Source organism: Camelus ferus, chromosome 9 (genome assembly GCF_009834535.1).
Source record: "Camelus ferus isolate YT-003-E chromosome 9, BCGSAC_Cfer_1.0, whole genome shotgun sequence".
NCBI lineage: Eukaryota > Metazoa > Chordata > Mammalia > Artiodactyla > Camelidae > Camelus > Camelus ferus.
The window spans coordinates 49,759,313-49,785,834 of record NC_045704.1 but is presented as its reverse complement, the minus strand read 5'-3'; the positions used below and the strand labels follow the sequence as shown (position 1 = coordinate 49,785,834).

The following is a 26,522-nucleotide window of genomic DNA, read 5'->3' as shown; positions in this document are numbered from 1 at the left end:
CATCACTTTGTGATGGTGCATAAGAAGTACCCACCCTCATCTACGTGGCATACTTGCCACAGGAAACAGACAAATCCTAAACAAGCAATATTCTGTAAGACAACCAATCTAGGTGCAAAAGACTATCAAAGTACAAAAATCAAACAAACAAAACAAAAGGCAGGAGACCAAGGAAACCTCAAACCTGGTGCCTGATGGGAGGGAAAGGAGAACAAGTGTCAACGCCATTGGGGAGGCATTGAGGGAAATGTGAATATGGACTTTGACACCAATGTTAAATTTCTTGGGTATAATACAGCTGTTGTATTTACACAGAAGAATGTCCTGAGGAGATACACGCAAGGTATTTAGAGGTGAAGGGGCATGATGTCACCCCTGCCCAAAATTTAGAGAGAGAAAGCAAATGCAGCAAAACGTTAATTGGTGAATCCAAGTGAAGAGCATTCAGATAATTGTTCTCTGCTCTCACCTTTTCTGTCAGTTTGATATTTTTCAAACCCAAACATTGAGGGAAACTTCTCACCAGACCACACTGGCGTTCTTGTGCCTACACGGTCCATCCCACAGAGCAGCCCACACACACCCCGCCAGCCCCAGGCCTGCTGCATTTCTCTCTGTGCTGTGTGTGTGGACCAAGCATTGCAGACGCCTCACTGAAGCAGGGTGTGTTAGAGGACCCACTCTCCTAACGCTTGTCTAACTTTGACCCTCTCTGAGATGTGTGAACTAGGCAGATTAATAAAAATGAACAACAGTAAAAACACACAATTGCCTTCTGTGGCAAGGGACCCAAGCCCACTGAGCTGGCTGTTTCAGCAGAGAGGTAGACCAACGGAGGACTGTTCTTCACAAAGGACATTAACTTTCTCTTTGTGTATGTTGCTAATAAACTACTGCCCAGCAGGTCAGTTAGCTTGTCCCAGAGAAAAAGTCCATGTCAGTGTCACTTGAGAGGCCCTAACCCCAATTGCTTGTCTCAAAAATGAATGCCCTTGATCACAACAGAGATCAGGAGCCTGCAGTTAGAGGACCCCTACTACTTTGGGGAGAACAGTTCATGTCTTACTGGCTGTGAATGAATAATGTATTTTCTATAGAAAGAGCTATCTATTTAGGTTTTTTGTGGGGGTGGGTGGTTAGGTTTTTATTTGTTTGTTTGTTTTAATGGAGGTACTGGGAATTGAACCCAGGACCTTGTGTGTGTTAAGCACACACTTTACCACTGAGCTATCCCCTCCCCCAGAGCTGCCCATTTAAATAGAACCAAGTCAGCTAGAATAAATGGTCCTCCCAGCATCAGCTCAGAGGCCAGAGCAGGGCAAAACAAACCTCTGCTCTTAATAGGTAGGGAAGGAAGAGATGGAAAGGGCTTTCTGTAATGCAGTGTTTTAAAAGAGCTTAGAATTCAGGACTTTTGCCACCAGAATTATCAGGCGTGTGTCATAGACATGTTACAAAGATGTAGAGCAGCTGAAAGCAGATCAAACCTAAGTGCTCTTCATTCTTGGGTTGACATCAGAGCAATAAAACTGAGAAGTAGATCATTTTCTATTTGTATAAAAACTGTGAAGCTGCTGCTGTTTTCCAGCTTTTATTTCACTTTTTGTTGATAGATGCCTTTGAGGTGGGGTGGATGGCTCTGTATCAATGTCAGTATTTCTGGCTTTCCACTTTCTGAGCCCCATGTCCTACAGAATACTGTCAGTATAGTGTTGGGAAGTGACTGGGATTTAAACTGTCTTCCTAATGTACCACTGGCTTCTAGTCCATTTCCTTGAGTGATCTGGTCTTGGGCTTTGGGGAGATTACTTAGAGACTTACACAAGTGGGGAATGAAATTGGCCCAGGGGCTGGGACTTTACTTTCCATTCTTAGGGATTTCAGCTAAATCTGAAAGAGAACAGTGGTTTCAAGCAGATAGCTCTTACTATGATGAATAATTTTCATCATAAATTTTCTTCCCATTTCTCAGGGAGTACCATACCAGTTCCAGACTCTGGAAAATAGTCCATGTGTGAGCTACAGAAAAGTCTACTCCTGCCGTGTAAACGGATGACAAATACTGAGGAAACTGCCTATCTCTGCCAAAGAATCTTTGTTGCAAATAATTTGCATTTTAGTGGTTATGCAAGTCATGAGACGCAAGGTATAGACTTGAGCTGGGCTCTGGGTGTTGAAGTGCTAAGTGAAGGTCAGTAGTGCTTCCGTGCACATGTGTGGACCCTATCCTTGCTGGTTCAGGTTTGGAACTTCCTTTCCTTCCTGTTGGCGCAAATGTAGTGTTAAGTCCTTTTTGTTATAAGAAAAAAATCATTTGGATAAATCCATTGTCAAATCACATTAAATATGCAGTGATCACATACCATGGCCAGGTTTTGTACTACACTGTGGGTGCATCAAGAATGAGTAAGACATGAGCCCTGTGTACAGGGAGCTCTGGGAAAATAAGAATATGCACTACACACCACCCCACCCCACCACCAGTTAGCAGTGAAGTTGGAGTGTGGAAGGGACCTGCAAAGGTTCTGTCATCAACTACAGCATCAACAAGGTGGAGGAGACAGGCTGGGTGTCAGAAGCACTGCATACTGGCCCCAAGTCTCCCACTGTGGACCTGAGCAGGTTTCTTACGTTCTTGGGTTTTAGTTAATTCATCCCTAAAATAGGGGTTGGGTTAAATAGCCTCTCAACTGCTCCCTCTTTTGTGTCCTCACAGTATGTAGTTACAGTTGTCTTGTATGATGCTCTCCTCTCCTAGATTTTCTCCTTGAAGCCAAAGATTATACCTTATATCTTTTTGTATCCCCAGTTCCAAGCACGGTGTTTGGTGTAATTTCTCAGTAATTTCTGTCGGATGAGTTCAATGAATGAATGACTTGAAATTCATTCCCAAACCTCAAATTCTATCCTGTGGGACAGCTGGGTGCCTGAGGCTGATTTTAAAGATCATAGGAAAGATGCTCCCACTTTTCCTTCACAACCAGTTGCTGTGTCCTGTCATCCTTTCTATTTCTGTTTAAGGAATTATTTTCCCAGCTCCTTTCCAGTACCTCTTATAAATAAACAGCAGGATCCAGAGCGTCACTGAGGGTGGCCAGATAAAGCAGCGCTTCTGCTACAAAATGAGTCATTTGTCTGAATCTGAGTCCATGCTCATGGGGCTGGAGCAAAGAATTACTATAGTAATCTTTATAACAGACTCAGCAGGATGGAATTTATTATTTAGTTGCAGTAAATTTTGTTAAACTTACATTTTGGGGGCTGAAAAGTAGCAGAAAAAGTTTAGCAAATTATCATTGTAAACTTTGAATTCAGAAAGAAAAAAGACAAGTCATTTTGCCTTTTTTGGCCCTTTTACTTTTTTGAGTTTCTCAATCATTTTTGTGTGATGTCTTGGCCGGTGTCTGGTCTTGGGACTGCACACCGGGTGAGGTATGGTGGGAAGGCAATTGAGATAATTACTGAATGATGGAGAAGTGAACAGAAAACGCCGGAAAAAAGGCTTAGTAAGAGTCTCTGACCAGTGTACCCAGACACTTGGCCACTCCCTCTTACAGCGTGGAAGCCAACTGGGGAGAGCAGAAGCCATGCCTCTCGGGCAGGATTAGTCCTTTCATGGAACTTATGGTAGTGAGGTCAGTAGAGTAGGAGGAGATGGTTGAAATGTCATTGTTACATTGAAAGCATCTTAGGAACAATATTCTGGACATGTCTGAGTATAACATTCTGGATACAATCTGTTAGGAAGCCAGGGCACCACATTCCTTTGAACTTTGACCTCTAGCAGGTGGATGAGGGTCCTCTTGAATGAAATGCTGTGGTTTCTGTGGCACAATTCACCCTGCTTTAAAACCAAGACCATGGTAGCTCACAGTGAAAAAAAGATGTGACAATGAATATATGTATGTATGTTCCATGTATAACTGAAAAATTGTGCTCTGCACTGGAATTTGACACAACATTGTAAAATGACTGTAACTCAGTAAAAAAAAAGTTAAAAAAAACAAAAACAAAAAAAAACCGAAGACCAGAAAATCCACAGCTGGGGGAGGGGTGGGCTGTCAGAGCTGACTTTCTGGTGGTCCCTTGCCTTTATGGCTTAGGATCCAGAACAAAGAGAAGTCAGTGTTTCTGTTGCTCTGATGCCTTAAACTGCACTGGTTCCTGCTGACAGCAGAGAAGTCTTCAAGGGAATTCTGACCTCCCCCTTCCCCAGTTTTCCATGGGACACCAGTGCTAACTCCCTCCTAGTGCAGCGGCACTTCTGGGAGAGAGCTGTTCAGCCTCGGTGCTCTCTGCAGTGTTCCTTCACAGCGCAGAGCCAGCAGCCACTGCCCAGAAGCTGACTCTTCCCATCTGCCTCAGCTTTCCTGAAAGCCTGATTGATGAACCTTAACAGCAGAGATGGGGCCAAGGTCAGGGTAGATCTGCCTTTCTGAAAGCTGCAGTGGAATGATGCCAGGATTGCACAACTAGAGCCCCATGTCAAGGTGGGAAGTGAGCGTGAGATGCCAGCTTCCAGGAAGAAAGTGTCTGTCTCAGTGACGATACACCTCTGCATGTTTTGGCTGCTACTGTAAATGTATCATTCGACTTTGATTTAGCCTCAAATAAAAGATGGGTAGTTTTCCTTTCGAGACCATCAGATTAGGAAATCATAAACCATGTTGATGATCCAGCACAGGCAGACCCAGAGCATAATAGCACAGGTGACATTTTGCTGATGTTTAATAGTGAACAACAACAACAACAAAATAAAATTTAAAAAATAATAATAATTTTTAAAAAGAAAGAAATAACCCAAGGGGTTCAGTCCATAGCAGCATCAAAGTTGAGAAAAGACCCATTTTATACAATTAAAAATAATTTGAACAACAAAAAAAATAGTGAACAAGGCAAAGGGGGATTGTGACTTTTTTCCTTCCCTAGAACCCTCTTCACCACTATGCAGCAAAAATCATTTTCCAATAGATTTCTCAGAGTGATTTGTTGAAAAGATGGAATAATCTGGTAATACCGTCAGAGCTGTAGACGAAGAGGGGGAGAGACGGTGTACAAAGCTGTGGTGCTGCCCAGATAAAATGGGGAACCCTGGGTTGCTGAGAGCTGATTGGCAAATACAAATGGAAATTCCTCCCCTTAGAATTCCCCAATTTAAAGTGTTCTGAACACCTTTTATTCTACAAAGGTCTGATTCTCTCCCACTAATTGGTTCTGTGACCTAGGTGACATTGTTGGCTTTACTGAGCATCCACTGTTTGCAGAACTGTATCCGTGTGCTGTAGAGAGATTTGGAGGCCCAGGACTTAAGTCTCTGCAGAGAGATAGAGCGGCACAGGAAAATCATGTTTCTCCTAAACGTCTTAGTTAGAGTCCCTGCAAAGCAGAACCATAGGTAAGGCTTTGAGTGCAGGTAGTTTGTTTGAGAGGGCTTCCCAGGAAACAGGAGTTAAGAGGGTGGGGAAAGTGAGGCAGGAAAGGAGGAAAAGCCAATACAAGAATGCACTTCCAAGGTCACGAGGGCTTGATGCCACCAGAACTTGCGAGAAGCATCCAGAATGCCTCCCAGAACTGCCTGTGTGAGGACAAGAGGTTGGGTCATTTAGCCACCAGCTCCTGTCCCCATGAGGGTGACCCTAATGGCATGAACTCCACCACAGTGCTTGTGACATGTAGGCAGGGTCAAAGGAGACCCTGCAGCCAGAAATGGAAAGTCTCCAGGTATGTGTTTTTGGTGGGATATTGTCTGCTGTGGTTCTGAGCTTCCTCAGAATTGACCAGTGTGGTGGCAGCTGAAATTAGGAGAGTCCTCAAGCACCTGTTACACAAGGATTGGTGCTATAATACAAAGAGAACTGGAGTGCAATAGAAACACCTGCAGGAGGTATCTGATCCAGAGGTTGGGGGAGGGGTCCAGGAAAGCCTCCTGGAGGAAGTGATTTCTAGGTTGAGACAAGAACAGATGAATGGGAGGGAGTCAGGGGGAGGTGAAGTGCAGCATGGGGAGTGTATGGCTGGAGCAGAGATTGCAGAGGCAGATGAGGAGAGAGATCAGGAAGAACTTTGCAAGTGGCGGGGTTTAGACTTTATTGTAAGAGCAACAGAGGGTTGGGGAGGAGACATTTAAGCAGAAAGACAGGATAAGCTTTATGTTAGAAAATCCACTCTAATGACAGCATGTGGAGTGGAAGCCAGTTGGAGCAGGTAAGTGAAGGTGGGACAGAATGAAAGTCAGGGAGACCAGTGAGGAGGCCACTGAATTATCCAGGAGAGAGAATGTAAAATGAGAACCAGGGCAACGGCAGTGAGGCAGGTGAGACATGAAGAGATTTGAACCATAGTAAGTTTCCACATCCCCACTCATGATCTCTTCTTGGTCACATATAGTCTGTGTACTGATGGAGAGATTGTGGTAGGGACTGAGTTGTCTGGGAAGGAATTTTTAGAAGCTATGAATTGAAGGCTCATAAAGAGCTGTTCAGAAAATTCTTAAGCAAATTGGGAATAAAATAGCTGTCAGAAAAGCTCTCAAGTAAATTCTCACATTAGAGGTAAGACAGCGCAGGGCACCACACTGGGAGCCTGAAAGACCTCTTCATCCTGGATCTGCATTTTCTATTGGTTTGACCTTTGTTGTATCATGTAGCCTCTCTGCACTTTGTTTATTTGTCTAACTCAAAGTGAGGATGATGGTGCCGACCCAGCCTCCTCTGAGTTGATCTTAAGCTGGAAGTATGTAGTGGGATGTGACCATGACGGGGAAGCTAACATCCTCTTCACTGGCATGAATAGAATGAGAGCATAGTGGGTAACTCTTCAGCCCCTAGAGTCTTGTATTCAGTGTGGACATTGGCTTGTCACTTCACTCCAGGGCAGAGGTAGTGAGCCGTCCTTCCCCAGCACTATGCTGCAAGAGGTGGGATTTCAGAATGGCTGGTGAGACACGAGAGACACGAGATAGTCTTAAAAGATTCCTCCTGAAACTCAGTGGTCCTCTTTCACAGGCAGTGATGAGAATAAATGAGAAAATGCTTATGAAAGTGCTTGGAGAATTAGCCTTCTAGGCAAGTGAGAGGTGTTACTATCAGTGTTGTCAGTACACCTTGTGATGTTAGCTCATAGAGTTTTTAAATGTTTTAACTCGCATATCCCAGTAAAACAGAAAATGACTGCTAGTTTCCTGTATGCTAGTATATAACTTGTTTTCCTTTCTAAAGAGACCAAAAGTCACATTCCTTCCATAATTCCTTCCCCTAGTACCACCTTCTTACTAGCTGCGTTCTGTTTTTCTTATTTTATCACATACATTTAATGTTGACAGGAATATTTGACCTGCCAAGACTTGAACTTGGGCATGTGGGTTTTCTCCCACCGTCCATGATAGCATCATCAGCAAGTAGAACACAGGCTATAAATTCCCTGCTTTTAGGATGAGGAATGTTCTCCACCTCCTGGGAAAAACCAGGGCCCTGACTCACAGGAGTTGAAAAGAAACTGATCTTAGAGTCCTTTTAAGATACTATGACCTCTTGCTCATCAGTGTTGGAATCTGGTTCTCTTTCTCTTAAAAGAATTCCCTGGGGCTTTAGTGCTCAGATGATGACAGTGATTCAGGATGGGTAACATTTCCTGCACCTTTACTCTGTGCCAGGTGCTCTTTTAAGCACTTTACATATAAGATACACTCCAGCCTCATGAGTAAGTGTTCACTTTGTAGATTAGGAAACCAAGGCAGATGCAGTTAAACAACTAGCCTAAAGTCACACGGTTAGAGCTGGAATATGAACCAAGGCATGTGATTCTAAAACCAAGTCTGAATCATGCTGTGCTTCTCCCTCCTTGCACGCAGAGACCTGCTTGTCACGCAGGGCATACAGAGGGCTTCAGGATTTCCTATCCTCAGTCATTAGAGCAGTCAGAGGCAGTCTCCTAAGGTGTTTGCCACACCAGACAGGAAGTACCCTAGGTGCAGACATGGCTCCATTAAGATAAGTAGCTCGAATCTAGGGGATTTTTCTGTGCCAATCAGAAAAACCATTAATCAAGAAATGAGAGTTTTTAACATGCTACATGTTTCATGTCTTTGTTTTCCCTAGATTAAAGAGATCAAGTGGCATGAGCAATCTTTTGGGGAAAATTGGAGCCAAGAAGCAGAAGATGAGCACCCTGGAGAAGTCCAAGCTGGACTGGGAGAGCTTCAAGGAAGAAGAGGGCATTGGCGAAGAGCTCGCCATCCACAATCGAGGGAAGGAAGGGTAAGAACTAGCAATTTTGTTCCTCTGAAAATCCTAAAAACTCTGAAATCATTCACTGCACACACGCCACCAAATTTAGGCAGGCAGAAGCGTTTCACAATGAAATGAAAAATGTGAACTCTTTGGTTTGTCATTGAAGCTGAGTTCTAACGTGGGTGGGTCCTGTCAGCGAGGAAAACACTGGAGTGACAGGAAGGGGGTGGGAAGGCATGTGAGCAGCTCTTCTCTCGAGAACAGTCACGTCTGCCAGCCTGGATTTGCTGAATTACAACCCCCATGAACTGTAAGTCACCTTGTTTATTCACGTGGTCAGACCTGGCTCACTGTATCAGCCTTGGCCTCATCTGAATTATTTGACCTGAGAAGCCAGTGTGTCAGAAACAGAGCCAGAAGAGTGCCGAGATGTTGTCACATTATTGTGGGATGTTTTTGTCCATGTTGTTATGGCTTCAGCCTGTGTAACACACTAGCTCTCAGACAGCATCCATGCCATAATGTGCACCTTCTTCCTCTTCACTTTGGAATACAAAGAGGATGTTCATGACTGTGTGTATAGGGACATCCAGAAAAAAACTGTTCAGTGAGTACTTAGAAACCTCAGAGGGGCCAAGAACAGATTTGCTGCAGAGGTGGGTCCATGGCACAAGGTCCATGCTCCCTGCCCTTGAGGAAGCATCATGCCCATCAGGTGGCCCTGCTGCTCCGCCGGCCTGCCTCTCCGGCAGGGCTTTCCCTGCAGTCACTGAGCATCACTGAGGCTCAGCTTCTTCGCCAGTAAAGCTGGGGTAATGATACCACCCTCAGGGTGGTTGTGTGGCCCTCATGAGACACTATATGTGATATATGTATTATACCTATATGTGCGTAGCACAGGCAGACCTCAGACATACCGCAGGTTTGGTTCCAGGCCACGGGAGTGAAGCAAATATTGCAGTAAAGTGAGTTATGCAAATTTTTTGGTTTCCCAAAAGTTTGCATGTAAAAGTTACGTTTACACTATACTGTTGTCTGCTAAACATTATATCTAAAAAGCAAGGTACATACCTTAATTTAAAAATACTTTATTTGCTAACCATCATCTGACAGCACAAGGTTGCCACAGTCCTTCAATTTGTTTAAAAAAAAAAAACCCACAGAATCTGCAGAGTGCAGTAAAGTGAAGCGCAATAAAATGAGGCATGCCTGTCTACATGAAGCCCTTTGCAGAGCACCTGTCACTGTCACATAAAGGTGTGTGTTAAAGGGGTAGTCCTTCAGGTTATTTATAAGCTAAATTACAATAAAGACAGGTGCGGTTTTTGTTTGGGGAGTCATTTTTCTAAATTAGGCTTCACGAGTATTTGAATGAACCTAGAAGCCGATCAATATGTGAAAAAAAATTTTTTTAATGATTTCATGAGCTTTTTTAACTATCAGACTTCTAAGTCAGTCTGTCAAAGATGATTTGCCACAGGACAGACAGAGAAGTGCCACAGCATCTGTGGAAGGCCCACAAGAAAGCACAGGTAGGAGTCAGTGTTACCCAGAGAAGGCCTCTGCCACACGCCCTGAAGCGCCGCCTCTGAGCTGGCCCTAGTAACTCAGCCCCTGCCTCTTCTCCACGTTCACCTGCTGGTCTGAGGCGGCAGAGGGACTGCCAGTGTGTGCCAGACTTTATTGCTTCTCTGAGGATGGGTTATATGGGTTAGACAGTGTTCATTCTGTTAATAAAGGTCTTGTAAAAGTAAGGAGCCGTGCTGTTGAAGATAAGGGAGAGAGAATAAAATGTAGGCTGGAAGAGAAAACAAAATTAAAAAGGCCATCTGCCCAGTGAGGACTTTCCAGACTGGAAAGTCACCTAACTGGGTTAAGGAACTACTAATAGCATGCAACTTCTAAGCGCTGCTTTTCCCTCTTCTCTGAGCCTCCGCTGCCTCGGCCAGATGATTCCACGATCTGATTGTGTTTTTCCAAACCAGATCTGATGACTTCCATGTTCTGCCTTTGGCTCTTCTCACCTGCCCTCTCCAGTGCCCGCCCCCACCCAACACCTCCACTCACTTGTCTCTCCTAGTTCCTGCTGGCAGATGAAACAACCCAACCCTGGTCCAGGGAAGGAACTATTGCCCTGCTTCTTACCTTGGCTAAGCATGCAAATCTTCTGGGGGTGTTTCCAAAGTTCAGATGACCAGACCACCTCTGTGCACTGCTGAATCAGAAGTCAGAGATATCTGTATGGTATAGATATATAAGGGAATACTACTCAGCCATAAAAAAAGAGTGAACTTTTGCCATTAGCAACAACATTGACGGACTTGAAGGGTATTGTGCTTAGTGAAGTAAGTCAGACAGAGAAAGACAAACACTATATGATATTACTTACATGTGAAATCTAAAAAATAAAACAAACTAGGGAATAGAACAAAGAGGCTCACAGATGTAGAGAACAAACTAGTGGTTACCAGGAAGAGAGGGAAGGGGGAAGATAAGGTAGGGGATAAAGATGTACAAGTTACTATGTATAAAATAAGTAAGCTACAGGGATACATTGTATAGCATGGGGAATATAGCCAGTATTTTATTATAACTATAAATGTAGTATAACCTTCAAAAATTGTGAATCACTGAAAATTGTGTACACTTGAAACTTATATAATATTGTAAATCAGTTACACCTCAGTTTTTTAAAAATGAGTCACAGACACCTGTATCTTTAAATCACTCGTCATGTGCTTCTGATGCACAACCAGGGTTGAGAATCACTAGACCACAGCATTAAGATTCTAAAAATGAGAGCAATCAGCTGCTGGGTACGCCTTTCTGGCACATCTATAACTAGAGAGCCAACTTTCAGAACAGGCTATTGAGAAGGGCAAGATATCTATTGAGAAGTGTGCCCAGTGCTGCAGTGTCGAAGGGAGGGAAGCACAGGAACCAAACCTGTAAGGTCTGTTTGGTCCGGCCCCAGCTTTTCTTACACAGATGCCCACAAGGGCAGAGGCCACCTGGGGAGAGTCTACTCTGAGGGAATAAATGGGGAATCACATGCCAAGAGGTATTACTCTAGAACAAAAGTGATCTCTGCTAAAACATCGGGGGGAAGGTCATATTTGATAGCATCTCAAAAAAGCTACCTATGAGTAATGACTGGCCTCTGCCCTATTTATTACGAGACTGTGACCTTTTTACATGCACTGTATTTAAATTCTTCTCATATACGAGAATCTAGATCATGAATGGTGGTAAAAATATCCCTATAATACAGTTCTGATTAAAATAAGATGAAATTGGGGTTAAAAGATTGTCATGCTTTTTGTGTTTTGGTAGTAATTCTGCTTCAGTAAGTTCTATCCTATCTTTCCCCTTATAAAGCTTTGATAGAATTTGAAGCTACATTGGTCAGTATTGGGTTATTACTGTCCAACTTTTTTAGAGTATTTTGCTATCTTAAAATACAAGAAGCAAAACGCCTTGAGAAACAGTAGGCACAGGATCAGATCTGCAAAGAATTTAGACAATGGAAATATCAGATGCAGGTTTTGATACAATTAAGCCTCCTGTATAAGCCTCTGTAAAAGCAGAGAAACTTGAAAATATTTACAAGAAGAAACTCTAAAAGTGGCCTAGCAGATTTGAAAAAGATGCAACAGAATTTCTAGAAATGAAAAATATAATAACCATAATTAAAAATGAAATGGATAGATTTAATAAGTAGTTGGGCCAGCAGAAAAGAGTATATGTGAACTGAAAAACAATCAAAGAAATTATCCAGAATATAATTCAGAGACAAAAAGACAAAAACTATGAAGGTGGAAGTTAAGCCCCCTCGAGGACAGCATAGGAAAAGATGAAAGTCTCCTCTTTATAGATTTTTTTCATCAATAGTATATTAGACAATGTGTGATACATTTACACACTGGGATACTCTTTAGCAATTGGAATGAATGTGGATAAATTTCAATACATAATAGCACAAAGAAGTTCGTGCAGTATGGTTCCATTTATTTTATTTATGCGTTTAAATTCCATTTATATGAAGGTCAAAAACAGATAAATACGTGTCCATTAGGTCAGTTTGTAAAGAATCAAGGCGCAAAAAATACATAAATATATCTATTTATGTCAAGTTCAAAATTAGGCACAACCAGACTGCAGTGCTGAAGAAACAGAAACTTGAAAGCAAGGAAATGTGGGCAAGCACACACCTGTCTGGGCTTGGGTGATGGATGTGGGTGTCAGGTGGGAGTTCTGCTGGGGCTTCCTGGGGGCTGCCACATTCTCCTTCTTGACCTAGTGATGGCCGTATGTATGCTTGCTTTATGATTCATCTGCCTTGCCCATTTTACTCACTTTTCTCTGTGTGTGTGTGTGTGTGTGTGTGTGTGTGTGTGTGTGTGTGTGTTTTATTTTACGATAAGCCGAGTTGAAGTTGAATTCGTACCCTGCTTCTACTACCAACCTGTCATGTGCTCAGCCCCCTTTCCCCATCCTTGAAGTAGAAACTTCACTATACTCTCAGGTTTATTATGGGAATTAAATGAGTAGGGGAATGTGTAGCATGTTTATAGATAGGATTCCCCTCCCTTCTCCCACACCCTACCCCCCCACACCAAGTCTCCTGCCCACTCTTTTTTATTCCATCTGCCAATACTGACCATGCCAAGTCTAGGGCATCACTGGAAGGCCGGGTGTTTTATTCTTCTAAATCCCTTCCTGGTGTATTCCTGCCTACCTTTCAGGAATACTTCCCACAACTGTGGCCAGCACAGCTTGGGGGCGTCTCCTCTCAATCTGCCTGGCTGGCCTGTCTTCTCTGGGCTTTTAAAGTAGGGAAGTCCCAGGGCTGAGTGCTAAGCAGCCATCTCTCCTCACATTCTCTCCCTCAGGAAAGCACACTAGTTCCACGGCTTAGGTACTTTTCTGCTGATGACTCCAAAAAAGCCATCCCCTGCCTGACCGACCATCCCACTGAACTCCAGACTCCAGTATCAGCTGTTTAGTTGACATCTCCATTTGCATGTCCCAGACACATATCAAACTTAATGTCCAAAACCAAATACAGGTATCCCTCTCTTTTCAAAAGTTCACTTTACACCACTTGGCTTTTATGAAAGACCTGCATTAATATTGCTCTACATGTTCTCACTAACTGAAAAAAAACCTGAAGAGGATTTTTGTTTTCACAAAAAAGATAATTGCTTCTTCACTTGACACCATTTCAGCTCAGAGAGATGTCATGGGAACGTCCTACTTTCAGGTAGCAGGAGAAACCTGTACTTGGTTTCTTTCCATAAGCAAACTTCTTCCTCAGACTACTCAGAAAATGGCACCACTCATCTCAGAAAGTCATCCACCCAGCTAATGAAAGGAAACCCTAGAAGTTATCCTCTTTCCACTCACATCCTGAAAGTCACTAGACAGTTCTATCATAAGATAGAATTTCAGTGCAGCCCACCTGCCATCCCTCCAGGACAAGCCCCGGGCATCTGCTCTGCTCCCTGCTTCTCGATATGTACCTCTCCTCCGCTCTCCTCCACTCTCCTCCATTCTCATCACAGCCAACCTGATTTTTTAAAAAATACAAACCATTTGTCAGCTCTTCCCTGTTGAAAGCCCTCTAGTAGTACTTGAAATCAGTGTTGACCGCCTTCCCTTGGTGTCCGGGCCCTCCCTGAGCTGTACCGTGCCCACCTCTTACCTTCTCCCCTGCTTATGGCAGCCCAGTCTCTGCACTGCTCCTTCAGGTCCTCGTCCACAGTGGGCTCTTGTTTGTCACTCAGATGCCGGTGTCTGGAGTAGCCCCACCCCAGGAACCCTCAGTCCCACCACCCTGTTTGATCTTCATCACACTCACTGTCAACTGATCAGGTGTGTCAGTGTGTTTTGCTTCATATACAGTCAGCCCCCGAGGGCAGGTTCTGCTTCACCCCTCACCCACACCCAGAGGAGCATCTGGAGCAGGTGCTGAGCCATGGTGCTGTGCAAATGCCCATCCCACTATCAGACAGCCATGGCTTTGTTTTGGAACCTAGTAAGATTAGAATTAACCCCCAAGGAACAAAGGGCATGATATATCAGAATGGTGTTTCCACCCGGGCATCATTTTCAGTCAGCAGAGTTGTTTAAAATGTCTGTACTAAAGACAGTCAGCTGCACAGCAGAAAATCACTGCTTTTCCTCTGAGCCCCAGATTCCCAGGGTGAGGTCCAGAAATTCGGGATTGATGTCTGCAGTCTGCATTCATGGCAGTAGCACTGCTTCCCTCTAGCCTTGTAACAGATCATGCCGGGTTCCCCGGCAGTGTTCACCATCAGCAGTGCCTCTCCCACACAGCTGAGGCGAGGGCCGGCAGGCTCAGGGAAGGATCAGTGCAGAGAGAATGAGAGGACAGGCTTGGTCTTGGCTGCTGCTAGCAATCAGATTGAAGGTCATGGAACCCCGTGTTTGGAAACCATGTGTGTTTGTGATTTGGGACGACGTGAAGGAGAAACCAGAGAAAATAATTTTCTCTCTCCGAAGAATCTATCTCCTTGACCCACAAAAGTCACTCTTTCAGAACCAGCACAACCTTGAGGTGAGATGGGAGGAAAGCAGTGGAGGAGAAACTTAATTAAAATCACTCTGGCTCTGGAGGCATTTGCAAGTCACCTCCTCTTCCACGAGGCTCCTGCGATATTGGGCTGATTGCTTCTTTCCCTTGCATTTCTCAGGACAAAAAAGTGCGTCTCTTATTACATCCATCATGGAGCTTTATTCCAGCCTATGAGTGCTTGTGTTGCCTGTCACTTTCTGGTGTTGGTTCACCGCCTTCCTTGGGTTTGTGCTCTGCGGAGTGCCTGCTGGCTCTGCCCAGAGCAGAGTAAGAACTCAGCCCTCAGATGTCCTCAGCTCTGTGCCTGCTTCATGGTCCCTGCGCCTCCTTGTGCTCTTTCTTTCCCTGACCGTTGGGCGGATGGTGACCCTACAGTGAAAGTAATTTGGGTTGAAAGATTAAAAGGATGACAGCCCGCTGTGTTTAACCTGGTTCTGAGAGGAAAAGCTTAGAAAATCACTCAGGTTTTGATGCTATTAGCACGTTTTATTAATGACAGTGAAGAGCTGCTGCCTCTTAAATGGGCCACATGAGGCAGTAGTGATGGGAAGGGATGGTCCTGTTTATGGAGGCTGGGTCCCCAGGAGTGCTGGGCACAGACCAGAAAAGAACCCTGCATCTGTCAGCTGGTGGTTCTCTTCTGGGACTATAACCTGCTTAAGGTGCCAGAAAATTTCCTGAGACCCAGTTTAAATAGGGCATCCCCTCCAGCCACCTTGGAGGAGGCAGCCTTCTGCATGAGCCCTTCTTCTGGAGCATTTGGTCCCTTGGCCCCTGTTCCAGCTGTCCTGGTTCTGAGGCTTTGTAGTGGTACAGTCAGGTCAGAAGTGGGACGTAAGAGCCCCACACTGCTCAGAGCCATTTTTGGTTTTATTGTTTACAATGTACTTCTCTCAGTTTTGCGCCTGCATTGTCAGAGGGGTATTGTAACTTTATTCCTGTTTTGTAGAGGTAAGAAAAATTGAATACCAGGTTTCTTGCCCACAGTCACAAACATAATAAACGTTAGAGTCAGTCTCATCCTCAGCACCTTTTCTCTCTCGGTGGCGATGGAGTCCATGTCCTGTGGAAGTGTTGTTCCTGGTCAGCTCTTGGCAGTAAACCAAAGCCATTGCAGGGATCCTGTCAACAGCTGTAGGTGCTGCAAATGAGCAGATTAAGTTGCCAAACCTGCCTTGATTGCCTTTGTCTAGGTTGCCCTTGAGACTTCGGTTGCATTCTGTACTTGTGTTCTTCTTTGCTGCCTGAGGCCTTCCCTAAACCTGAACTCAGCCTGCACCTGCCTGTTTAGCACCTAGCCTGGCCTTACTCTTGATCTTCTCAAGGTCAGCTGGACCCAGCACAGCTTCCAGGAACCTGCAAGGTCATTATTCATGCTCAGTGAGCATCCAGATTTAAGTATCACTTCCTCTTCTTTAAAGGAAAGTCGAAAAGAAGGACCCCGAATGCTCACCCTTGTCCACTCTCTCAGACAGGTAGCCCTGGGTAATGACTTTCTTGAAACAGGTCCTAAAGTCCTCTTGAACCATAGCTCACCCCTTTCTTGAGCTGGAACTTCAAGGGGCAGTTAAAGCACCCTGCTGTCAAACCACTAATGTTGCAATGATCCTCTCCCAGAGCTGGTGGGCTGGGAAAGGATGATGGTTGTAGTGTCACGAAGCCCATCCTCGATTTTGAGTCAGTAGCCACCACTGGAGAGTCAGGATCCCTTGGTGATAGACGGAAGGTGACTTTGTTCTGTTGTGTGTCTACTTCCTAGCACAATCTCCCGTTTTTTCACTTTATCAGAAGAGGCCCACAGTGTCTGTGGCTTCCCCATCTGCCAGGGAATTCGAAATTGGAATTTCACCGGGCATCCTGTACTCACTTGCTAAATCTGACAACCTGACCATGAGGGCTGACATCAAACCTACAAGCAGGCCCTGCCATTGTGTTTCCAGCTGGGTCTTTTAGGGGACCCTGAATGTGGGCTGTGGGCAACAGAGGCACTTGATCTCATTCCCTTGGAGAAATTTAGGGAAAGGCCTCTCCTGTCATCCTCGGGGAAGCACCTGGCCCCCCCTGGGTGGAGGATACACAGAGAGGAGGGAAGGGTGAGGGGAGGGAAACTGCTGCAGGCAGTTAAATCCCTTCCACAGTGAGCACCGTGTGCACCTCAGCTCACTTCACCTTCACTGCAGTCCTCAGAGTAGTTCTTACTTCCCTGTTTTTCCCCTTTTCAGACACACCTTTTCCCACAGGAGGATGTATGTGTGCAGGGTACATAGCTTTCTCTCCTGCACCAGCTCAGCACACCACCAAGGTGAGGAAACACCATGTCACTGTTTTGCTGCTGAGAATAATGCTCAGAGATGTTGGGTCCTTGACCAGCACGGCCCAGCTAACTTGTAACAGAGCCAGGCTGTGAACCTGGGCTTGACTGAGCACGTGTTCTTCCTTCCTTAAAACCTGCTTACAAAACTGCAACACTTCCCTGCCTCTAGCCTCTAATATACTTTCCCTTTGATAAGCTGTTGCTTTTTCCTTGGTATTTTATTTTAATTTACATCTGAACCAGAAACTTCCTTGTTGAGACCAAATGTGAGTGGTCTGAATCAGATTTCTGAAGAGTCATGGTGGTCATTCTGGGCACCACCTGGGGTCATCTGTTCGTGTTTGCTGTAACCCGATGATCCCACTGGCCAAGTGGACCCGTTCACACCTGGGGGGACGGGAAGGTGCAGACGAGACATTTTCTCTTACTAGATCTGCTGACAAACGTCTTCATTTCCTTCCAGGTACATTGAACGGAAGGCTTTTCTAGACCGAGTGGATCACAGGCAGTTTGAAATTGAGCGAGATCTCAGGCTGAGCAAAATGAAACCCTGATGTGATGGGGAGCGTAGAGCAGCATAATCCTGTTTACAACGTGAGCTTCTTGTCTGTGAAATGTTCTTGTGTTTCTCAACTGTTTCCCAGTGAGATCTTTTTTCTACATCAAATTTCTGTCTTTGTATCTTGATCCCATGTGGTTTCATTCATTTCACTTTTAAAAATTTGCCCTTAAAAGCATACAAATAAAAAAATACAAGTTGGTCCTGAGAGAGGCTGGTGAAGATGACACCCCTTGCCTCCCTTCAATTCTGCTGCAAAGCCCACCAGGCCCAGCCAGTACCTCCCAAGCCAGTCTCATCCCCACGGTGGAGAGAGCCACCAGCCTTCCTGTGAACCTCGGGGGCTGTGGGACTCTCTGAAGAGGCTGGCCGGTGTTGGACACCAAGGCCCTGGGCAGTTCTGTTCTCGGTTCCACTGGGCTTCTCCCCTTATGTCCTCCCTCCTGTATGGGATTCCTACTTACTAATATAATATCAGGCTGAACATTAGGGTATGTTATTGCTGAATTAGGGATTTTTTTTTTTTTCCTTCAGCCATTTCCCAACTTAAAAATCAACTTCAGATATGCTCCCACCTCAGTAATTCTTTAATTTTTGGTTTATCAAAGAAGATGCTGAAGGTCTTTTTTTTTAATAACTCCTTAGGAAAATTTAAACTCCAAACTTCATGTTAAAAAAAGCAGTAAACCCCACCACCTGCTCCTGAGGGCGGGCAGTGGGGATGTCCTGAGTAACATGGACTGTTTTAGGGGAAGGTAGGATTCCAAAGACTGGAATTCAGATTCTGCCTGGACATCTACCAGCTACGTGACCTTGACCACAGCTCATCTCTCTGAACCTCCATTTTCTGGTCCAATAAGTGGCCTGAGTAACGCCAATACCTCATAGGGTTGAGATGAGTGCATGTCACATGTGTGGGGTCTCCCCCTCCAGTCCCCTGACACATGGACAGAAGCTGATGCAGCCAAGACCGGATTGTCCACCCTGCATGGTTGTTATGGGGGTGGTTGCTTACTGAAGCCAGGCTGGGAGGTGAGGCTGATTGAGGCCTGTGCATTTACAACCAGAAGTCACCTTTTTCAGCCAAGTCTTGTTTGAAACATAGCCCACAGTTTTTAAGAACAGGTGGGTAATATTTTTCTAGCTCTTCACATCTACACTTGGTCAAAGCTAATCTGCCTGACTCCCAAAGGAAATGGCATCCCTTTATCCGGGAGTCGGGAATTGCCAAGGGAAATGTTTGCAGGAAGAGAGGAGTGGAAAGCCTGAGTTAGTGCAAGACGTAGCTTGGTAGCCCTTCCTTCACCAGGCACCATGCGCCTCTCTTGCCGTGGCACAGATGACCAAGGAGGACGACCACGGACACCCCTGGCTGGTCCTTGGAGTCCAGAGAACCCCTGAGAGATAAGTTTCCTGGCCTCACTCTTGCCATCAGTCTTTGTCTTCTTATCCCAGATGGATGCATCAGATTTCTAGGGCATCTGGTACCTTCCCACTCCTGAAAAAACTGCCCTAAAACAGCATCAGGTCAAAGAATAAAACAGTCTTCTTTATGTGTTCTGCTCACCTATTTCCTGAGGAACACAGTACTCTAATTAGGAACTCTGCATGAGGTTTCCAGGGGAGAAGGGCCTCATTAAGAACGAAATCTTTTGTGCTGTACCAGAAATTGACACAAACATTGTAAACTGACTATACCTCAAGAAAAAAAAATTTAAAAAGAACTAAATCTTGAGTGAGCGGCACGCAGAGCTGAGGAGGGGGAACTGGACTAGAGCCCAGCACCCCGGTTCATAATTGCTGGTATCGCAGGAGGACGGGGAGAAGCTCGGAGTGGAGTGATGGTGCTGCAGGGACCAGCAGGGCCAGGTGGCAGGACTCTCCAGGTTCTGTGCTGCTTCTTGGCCTCAGCAGAGCAGAGGTGGTGTGGGCAGCGTGGCCGGTGGAAAGGACCTGGAACAGGCTCTCGAGAGTGCAGACTTCTGGCATTTGGTAGCAGTCTTTAGCCAGAACTGAAATTGCTCAGGTATGTAGGGTAATAGTCCATGACTTTTGTTTTTAAATTACAAAAGAACAAGTGTACAGCTAAGAATTGGTGCAAGATAGTGGACTCCTGGGGAAGGATTCAGAAGCTCTTAGCTTCATCAACAAGTAGGGGAAGGGGAGGGTAGAGCTCAGTGGTGGAGTGCGTGCTCCAAGTATGCACAAGGTCCTGGGTTCAATCCCCAGTACCTCCATTAAAATAAATATATTCTTAAAATTGAACTGTTTACCCACCACACCATCCCCATCAAAAAAAAAAAAAAAAATGATGGAGTGGTCCCACGTGCCTGGTGCTTCCTTACATGTTTGTTACTGTACCAGAAGAGGAAACTTGCCTGAGGTCAGACTGCCAAACTGCCAGTGATCACACCTACCTCTTATGACTAGAGGGCAGGAGGCCGAGAGCAGTGCAGGCAAGATGAGACAGCCTCTCATTGCCTTCTGGATCCCAGCTCTGAGTTGGAAAAGACTTTACTGCCAGGGGACAGAAGAGCCAAGATGAAGAGTTGCTTGCAGTTGAAAAGAATGGCAGCTGGCACACCCAAGTGCTGAAAGCTTGTGTCAGAACTACACTAAAGGCGCAGGCACCCCAGCTTCAGCTTCCAGTCCTGCCTGCGGCTGGGGCAGCTTGTGAAGGGGTAGGGGGAATATGCTGCCACACCTAGAAGCCCTCAGGCCTTGTGCGGACAGGCCTGTGGGGCGGTGTCACTAAGTCCTGCCCCAGAGCCAAGTTTCTGTTCATAGGGTAGGCAGTGTTGCCCTCTCTTTACCTATCTTTAGGATGCTGCCTGGCATCAGGGAGTGAGGGGAGGAGGGGCTGGTGCCCAAGTGATGGCACCTTGGAGAGTCGAGGTATCTTAAATGCCTTCCCTGTACCTCCTTCCCTGGGTTTACAGATGTGCCCGGGGTTCCTGCCTCGGGCTTTCCTGCAAAGTCTTTCTTTTTTTCTGCAGCTTTTTTCCCCATGCCCTCCTAAAGCAACCTAGACCTAACAACACTATCAGATGCAGTCTTTGTGCACAGGCAAGTTGACCACGACAAGGAAAGTGGGCTGTGGAAGTCCAGAAGATTCCACCTGGTTCCTTGCAGCCTGGAATGGCCCAGACCACAGAGACCCTCCTTTCCAGGGCTTCTCCCCAGGGTCTGCCAGTGAGCTTTCATTGTTGTACTCTCAGAAAGCCAATGGAGTAGACTGAGGTTTATGCAAGTATGGGACGAGGTGGCTGTGTGGGACAAGTAAAGGGGAGAAAGTTCCGTAAGGAGAGCACTGTCAGGGTCGGACACCGGGTTTGGCGTCCTGCCTCTAACCTCACATCTTAGCACTGCCATGGAGGTCGAGTCCCTCTGCATCTTAGATTCCTTGTCCTCAAAAGATTTCTGAGAATGCTTAATAATCCTGCTCTGCCTACCCCACAGCATTTTATTAAATGAAAAATACTATCCAAGTGTTAAGTTACTCTAATTAAATTGTGCACTTGGCTCCCAGCTCCCAAAGACAGCCAAGCTTCTGTGAGTATAAATTAGCACCACTTTGAAGAACACTTGTGCGACATCTGATAAATCTGGATCTGTACTTGGCCCATGACACAGCAACTGTACTGCTGAGTTGACATCCTAGAGAAGCACCAGCATGTGCACAAGGAGGCAGGCTTATCAGTGATAGTAAAATCCTGGAGACCGCCCTGTGCCCATCAGGAGAGAGAATCAGTTGTGAAATAGCCACGCCGTGGACTACGACATAGCAGTGAGATGAATGGACCAGGGCTACATGCATCACACAGATGAACCTCTTAAGCAGCATCGATGCAAAAATTAAGTTGCAAAAGACCTGATACGTAATTCCAGTTACACAAGTTCAAAAGCATGTGAACACAGAGGTGATGGTTACCCAACGTTGTGAATGCGCTAAGTGCCACTGAATTGTACACTTTAAAGCGGTTAATTTTGTTACATGAATCTCACCTTAATAAAATTTTTAAAGCATAACAGCAGATGTACATTGATTCAGAATATATATAATATATAATTATATATATATAAACAAATGGAGGGTAAACATTAAATTCAGCATTAGTGGTTACCTCTCATGGGATAGGGAAGATTGTATGATCAAAGAAAGATAACAAAGGTGCATTGTTTAACGATGTGGTTTTAAATCTTAAATTGGGAGGTGAGGACACAGACATTTATTATACTTTTCTATTTATCTGTAATATTTCAAGATAATTTTTTTTAAGTAATACAACTCCATGCTTAAATTTATATCACCTCTGTCAGCCTCCTTATGGAGAGATATCCAAGGGACGGTCTGTTGCCATGGTGATGAGCTTGCCTGGTGTCAAGGAGCTTTCTTTGCATCCCATTCTGGGCTAGGAGGCATTCCAGAATGATCAACCCGAGCGGCTGCTGGAACATTCCCCTGGAGATGAGTGATTCATGTAGATGAACTACCAGGTGCCTCCCCCAACTCGCCATGCTCTGAAGAGCAGGTTGGGCGGCTGGGGGAGCTGAGGGGTCTGGGCCAGGCCATGTGCCCTCCTCCCAGCACAGCTGATGGTGTGAGGCCTGCCAAGTCGTCCTTCCCCTTGTCCACATGGCCTTGACAGATGCACAGAGACAGGACACGAACAGGCCATATGTTAGAAAGATGATGCAGCAGGCCTTGACTTGTTAGTCGCAAATAAATGGTTGTCGACCTGAATAAATGAGCTTGAAATTTAAGGGCAGCAAAATGAATTAGTCAATGTCAGCAGAACTGGGATTAGAACCCTGGTGTCCTGACTCTCCAGTGAAGGTGACTTCAGGCATGTGTCTTGACCTCCCCTGCCCCCACTTCTGCATCTGTAAAGTAGGGGTTGCTAAATGGCACTGAGGGTTTAGCACTAGGAGTCTGCATTCCAAACAAGCAACCAGGTAGTTCTTACGCACTCTGGAGTTTGAGAACCACTGCTTGTGGCCTCCCTACTTATAAAAATTGTAAAAGCCTCCAGCTATGTATTTAGGAAAATTCCATCTTCCTTTATTCTCACCACTTCAAATAATTCAAACTTCTAAATTCCTGACACATCAGCAAGCCATAATGAATAACCCAGGTTTCCTTCCTTCCGTCTGCTGAGACCCACCTGCAGGAACTTTCTCCTACCTTCAAAGTCATTGGAGGCCCAGTGAGGAGCTTAGCTGAAAGCTCCTTAAAGTCATTGGTCATTTGGAGAAGCATCAAAAGTGAGGCCTGAGAAGCAAGTGAGATGTTCAAACAACAAAATCCACCCAAGTCCCAGCAAACAGCTGAAGAGGGCAACCCTCCGCTGCCAAGTTGGCAACAGATGGCAGGAGCCACGTGCACGCACACACATGCTTGCCCCAGCTAAACCAAGGTGAGTGTGTCAGCGAGGTTGCCTGGCAGCTTAGAGAAGACCCAAGCCACCAGAGGCACAACACCCCCGTGAAACAAAATAAGCCCTGCACGAGGCAGATGGCTCCAGCTCCCTAGCCAGCTCGGCCAGCGCCTGGCCTTCCTGCCACCACAAGCTTTGCCTGCCCTGGGCTTGTCCTGTCTCTTGAGCCTCTCCTGATACACCTCTTTTTCCTCCTGATTATAGAAGGAAACAGTTCATTGCTGGAAAATTTAAAAGCAGGAAAATTAAAACTTAAATCTCCCGTAGTCTTACTAACAGAGAAAACTGCTGTGTACATTTCAGGATACTCTCAGTCTTTTTTCCCAGGTGTTTACATCTTTTTCTTGACACAGTTGGAGTTACACTATACCTGTCCAGCTCAGTACAGAAGCTAGTAACCACGTGTGGTTTAAATTCATTAGAATTCAAAATTCAGTTCCTTAGTCACACTAGCCAAAGATTTTGAGTGATCAGTAGTCACACATGACTTAGTGGCTACAATATTGGAGAATTTCAAACATTTCCATCAACACAATTCTGTTGGACTGCACTGGTATATGCAGTTTTGTATTCTTTTTTTAACCTATGGTGTGTACTTTGAGCATTTCCCCATTTATTCAAAAATTCTTTGAGAGAACAAATTTTAACAGCTGCGTAATATGCTATTCTGTGGTTGTACCCTAATTTATTTCATCATCTTGCACTTTTGGCTGCTGAGGCTCCCCACTTTTTGTTACTATACAGAATGCTGTGGTGAACTGCCTAGGCCTTAGTCTTCATCTGCATCCCTGATCATTTCCAGATGACTCCTACGAGTCAACTTGTGTCAGGGAGGGTGCACATTTTCAAGGTCTTAAAATATAAAGCCCAGTTACCTCCCAGAATGCTCTCCCTCTCTTCCAGCATAAACCCTCTGAGAAGGTAAGATTCAACAAGGAAGCCCTGACTGCCTGTCTCTGAGCACAGAGCCCAGTGCTTTGGGTGATGAGACATGTCCAGAACTAGGAGAATGGCCATCCATGGAGCAGAATGGACTAGATCATCCCTGAGTACTAGCATCTTCTGTGGTCCCTGTCCAGGCTCTGTCTCTCGAAGGGGCATTTGGATAAGGCAAAGTGTGATGGTTTATATGTCAACCTGACTGGGTTGCCCAGTCAGCTGGTAAAACATGTCTGTAAGGGTTCTTCTAGGAGAGATTAGCATTTGAATGGGTAGACTGAAAAAGAAGATCATCCTCACCTGTCACCCACGTGGGTGGGCATCTTCCAGTCTCCTGACAACCTGAATAGAATGAAAAGGTGGAGGAAGGGCGAATTTGCTCTCTCCTCAAGCTCAGACCTCTATCTCCTGTCCATCGGCACTCCTGGCGCTCGTGCCTTCTGACTTGGACCAGGACTTACACCATCAGCTCCCCTGGGTCTCCATCTTGCCGTCAGCAGACCGTGGGACTTCTCGGCCTGTTTATAGCAAACTGGTTCTGCTTCTCTGGAGATCCCTGACTAACGCAGCAGGAATACACCCCAGTGACCCTTGATTCAGCCAAACCTAGTTTTATGACACATTCAACTGTGTGTCTCTCTAAACATTTTCTGAATCCATTTATCCTCTCCCTGCTCAAGATAGGTGAGCTTTGTTCAGTTAACTGTGGGCTTGGCTTGAGGGGGAGGGTATAGCTCAAGTGGTAGAACGCATGCTTAGGATACACGAGGTCCTGGGTTCAATCCCCAGTATCCCCTCTAAAAATAAATAAGTAAACTTAATTACCTCCCCTCCGGAAAAAAACTTAATTAAACAATGGGGCTTGGCTTCACTTCTGTCACACTTCCCAGGTAGTTCTGAGGGTCGGTGAGCAGGTCTACATTAGCCTTGAAATACTGTTCACAACCGCGTGCCCGCTGATCTCATCCCCTCTTTATCTTCCCAAACTAAGGCCCCTCCCTTTCCAAGGCTGGCCTGTCCCCTTTCTCATGCCACTTGCCCCTTTGTGTGTCCTCCAGGTCTACCACGCCAGTCCTGACTTGGGCAATCAGACCTGCCCCCAGGATTCCAGACTTGTGGTTCAGACCCCCAGCATCTGGCACCCCTTTTTCTTTTGTAATTTGGGCTGCTTCACGGGGCCTCACTTTTGGCTCTTTATAAAATGGGGGTGCCTCGACAGTTACGAAGCAGCACAGACAGACTGGACTTGTGGCATCTTCTCCATTCAGTGCATCCTTAGGCAGCAGGGAACCAGCAAGGATGGAACCACATGAGAGCCAGAGCTGGCCTGGGTTCTGTTCTTGCAGATGGAGAAGTGGTCCCTGCTGTCAGCTACGGCGAGACCTGAGACTTCCCAGGATGAGCTGGGCTAAGGCCACCACTGGCCTAAGGGCTGGTGAGGACTCCTTCCTTGTAAATGGGTGAAGGGATTATCTGCGAGGAAACTGTTTAAGACCAAAAGTCACATCCTTCTCAAGGGGCCCCAAGAACAACACCCCACAACGTTCAAAGCCTTTTGGGCAGCTGCCCTGGCCCCTTTCCAACCTGAGTCATAACATTTAGTGTCCCTTCTGCTGCTTGCTGGCCCAGGGTGGCTGCGTCCTTGTTCCCTAGCCTCACTGCGTCCTGGGTTATTCAATAACCGCCCTAAACCAATAAAGTAGCATGTCTGCTTCTGCTCACAGAGGGAGCTTTCCCCATCCTCACTTCTTACCAGGAGCTCTGTCCTGGGCTTTCTGGCAGGGGAATAACTAAAGTCAGAAGACAGGGATCCTAACCATGACTCAGTGGTGCCTTAGCAAAGCCCCTTCCTCTCCACTGGGGCTCCTTACTGAGCAGGGGAGGGTTTGGGCCCAGCTTTCCCCTCCAGGGATGATCAGCCAGCCCCTGCCCCGGGAGTCCGAGTAGAAAGCTGGAGGCCAGGAAAGGCAAGCTGGTGGATGCAGGGTAGAGAGTCCACGATTCTGACAGCAGCAGTGCGTAACTGACTTAACTGGGAGCCACGTCAGCTCTTCTAGGCCTTATATCCCAGTCCTTCCTGGACTTTTGTACCAGGGCCACAGCACCTCAAAGGGCCAGGGATTCACAAGAATCAGATAGGGGTGGGCTCGTGTGCTTTGCTGCCTTATTTGACAGATGGGATGAGGACAAGCTTAGTATAAATTCTGTGCTGAAGTTCACAGGGCCAGCCTGGTGCCCAGTTCTGGCTGCCTCACCCAGCCACTGGAGGTCAGAGGTGACAGGGAGCCCAGTTCCTGTCCAAGTGCAGACCTCGCTCCCTACAGGGAGTTCCATCCTGTTTTCACGAGACTCAGTCTCGCCCTTTCCCAGTGCCCCTGGGGCCACCTCTTGGCCTCCAGGCAGCAGAGCTGTGATGGTGGTGGGGGCCTGGCGTGCCTGCCATGCT

The 26,522-nt window shown here is 46.0% G+C and overlaps 2 protein-coding genes across 3 annotated transcripts in view; both read left to right on the top strand.

Annotated features, from left to right (window-relative positions):
• Positions 1-20,008, top strand: part of CFDP1 (craniofacial development protein 1) — a 104,135-nt gene extending 84,127 nt beyond the window's left edge. Inside the window, exons 6-8 of one of the 2 annotated variants that reach the window (XM_032486762.1) lie at positions 8,097-8,255; positions 17,049-17,128; positions 17,604-20,008. In XM_032486762.1, the coding sequence (XP_032342653.1) occupies positions 8,097-8,255; positions 17,049-17,128; positions 17,604-17,629 (265 nt within the window). In that variant the 3' untranslated portion in view covers positions 17,630-20,008. The remainder of the gene's footprint in view (positions 1-8,096; positions 8,256-17,048; positions 17,129-17,603) is intronic. The other variant, XM_032486763.1, reaches the window with a different exon arrangement.
• A 1,859-nt stretch (positions 20,009-21,867) lies between these two features.
• BCAR1 (BCAR1 scaffold protein, Cas family member) overlaps positions 21,868-26,522 on the top strand; it is a 45,114-nt gene continuing 40,459 nt past the window's right edge. The window contains exon 1 of the mRNA XM_032486750.1: positions 21,868-23,116. The gene's annotated coding sequence lies outside the window, so the exon portion shown is untranslated. The remainder of the gene's footprint in view (positions 23,117-26,522) is intronic.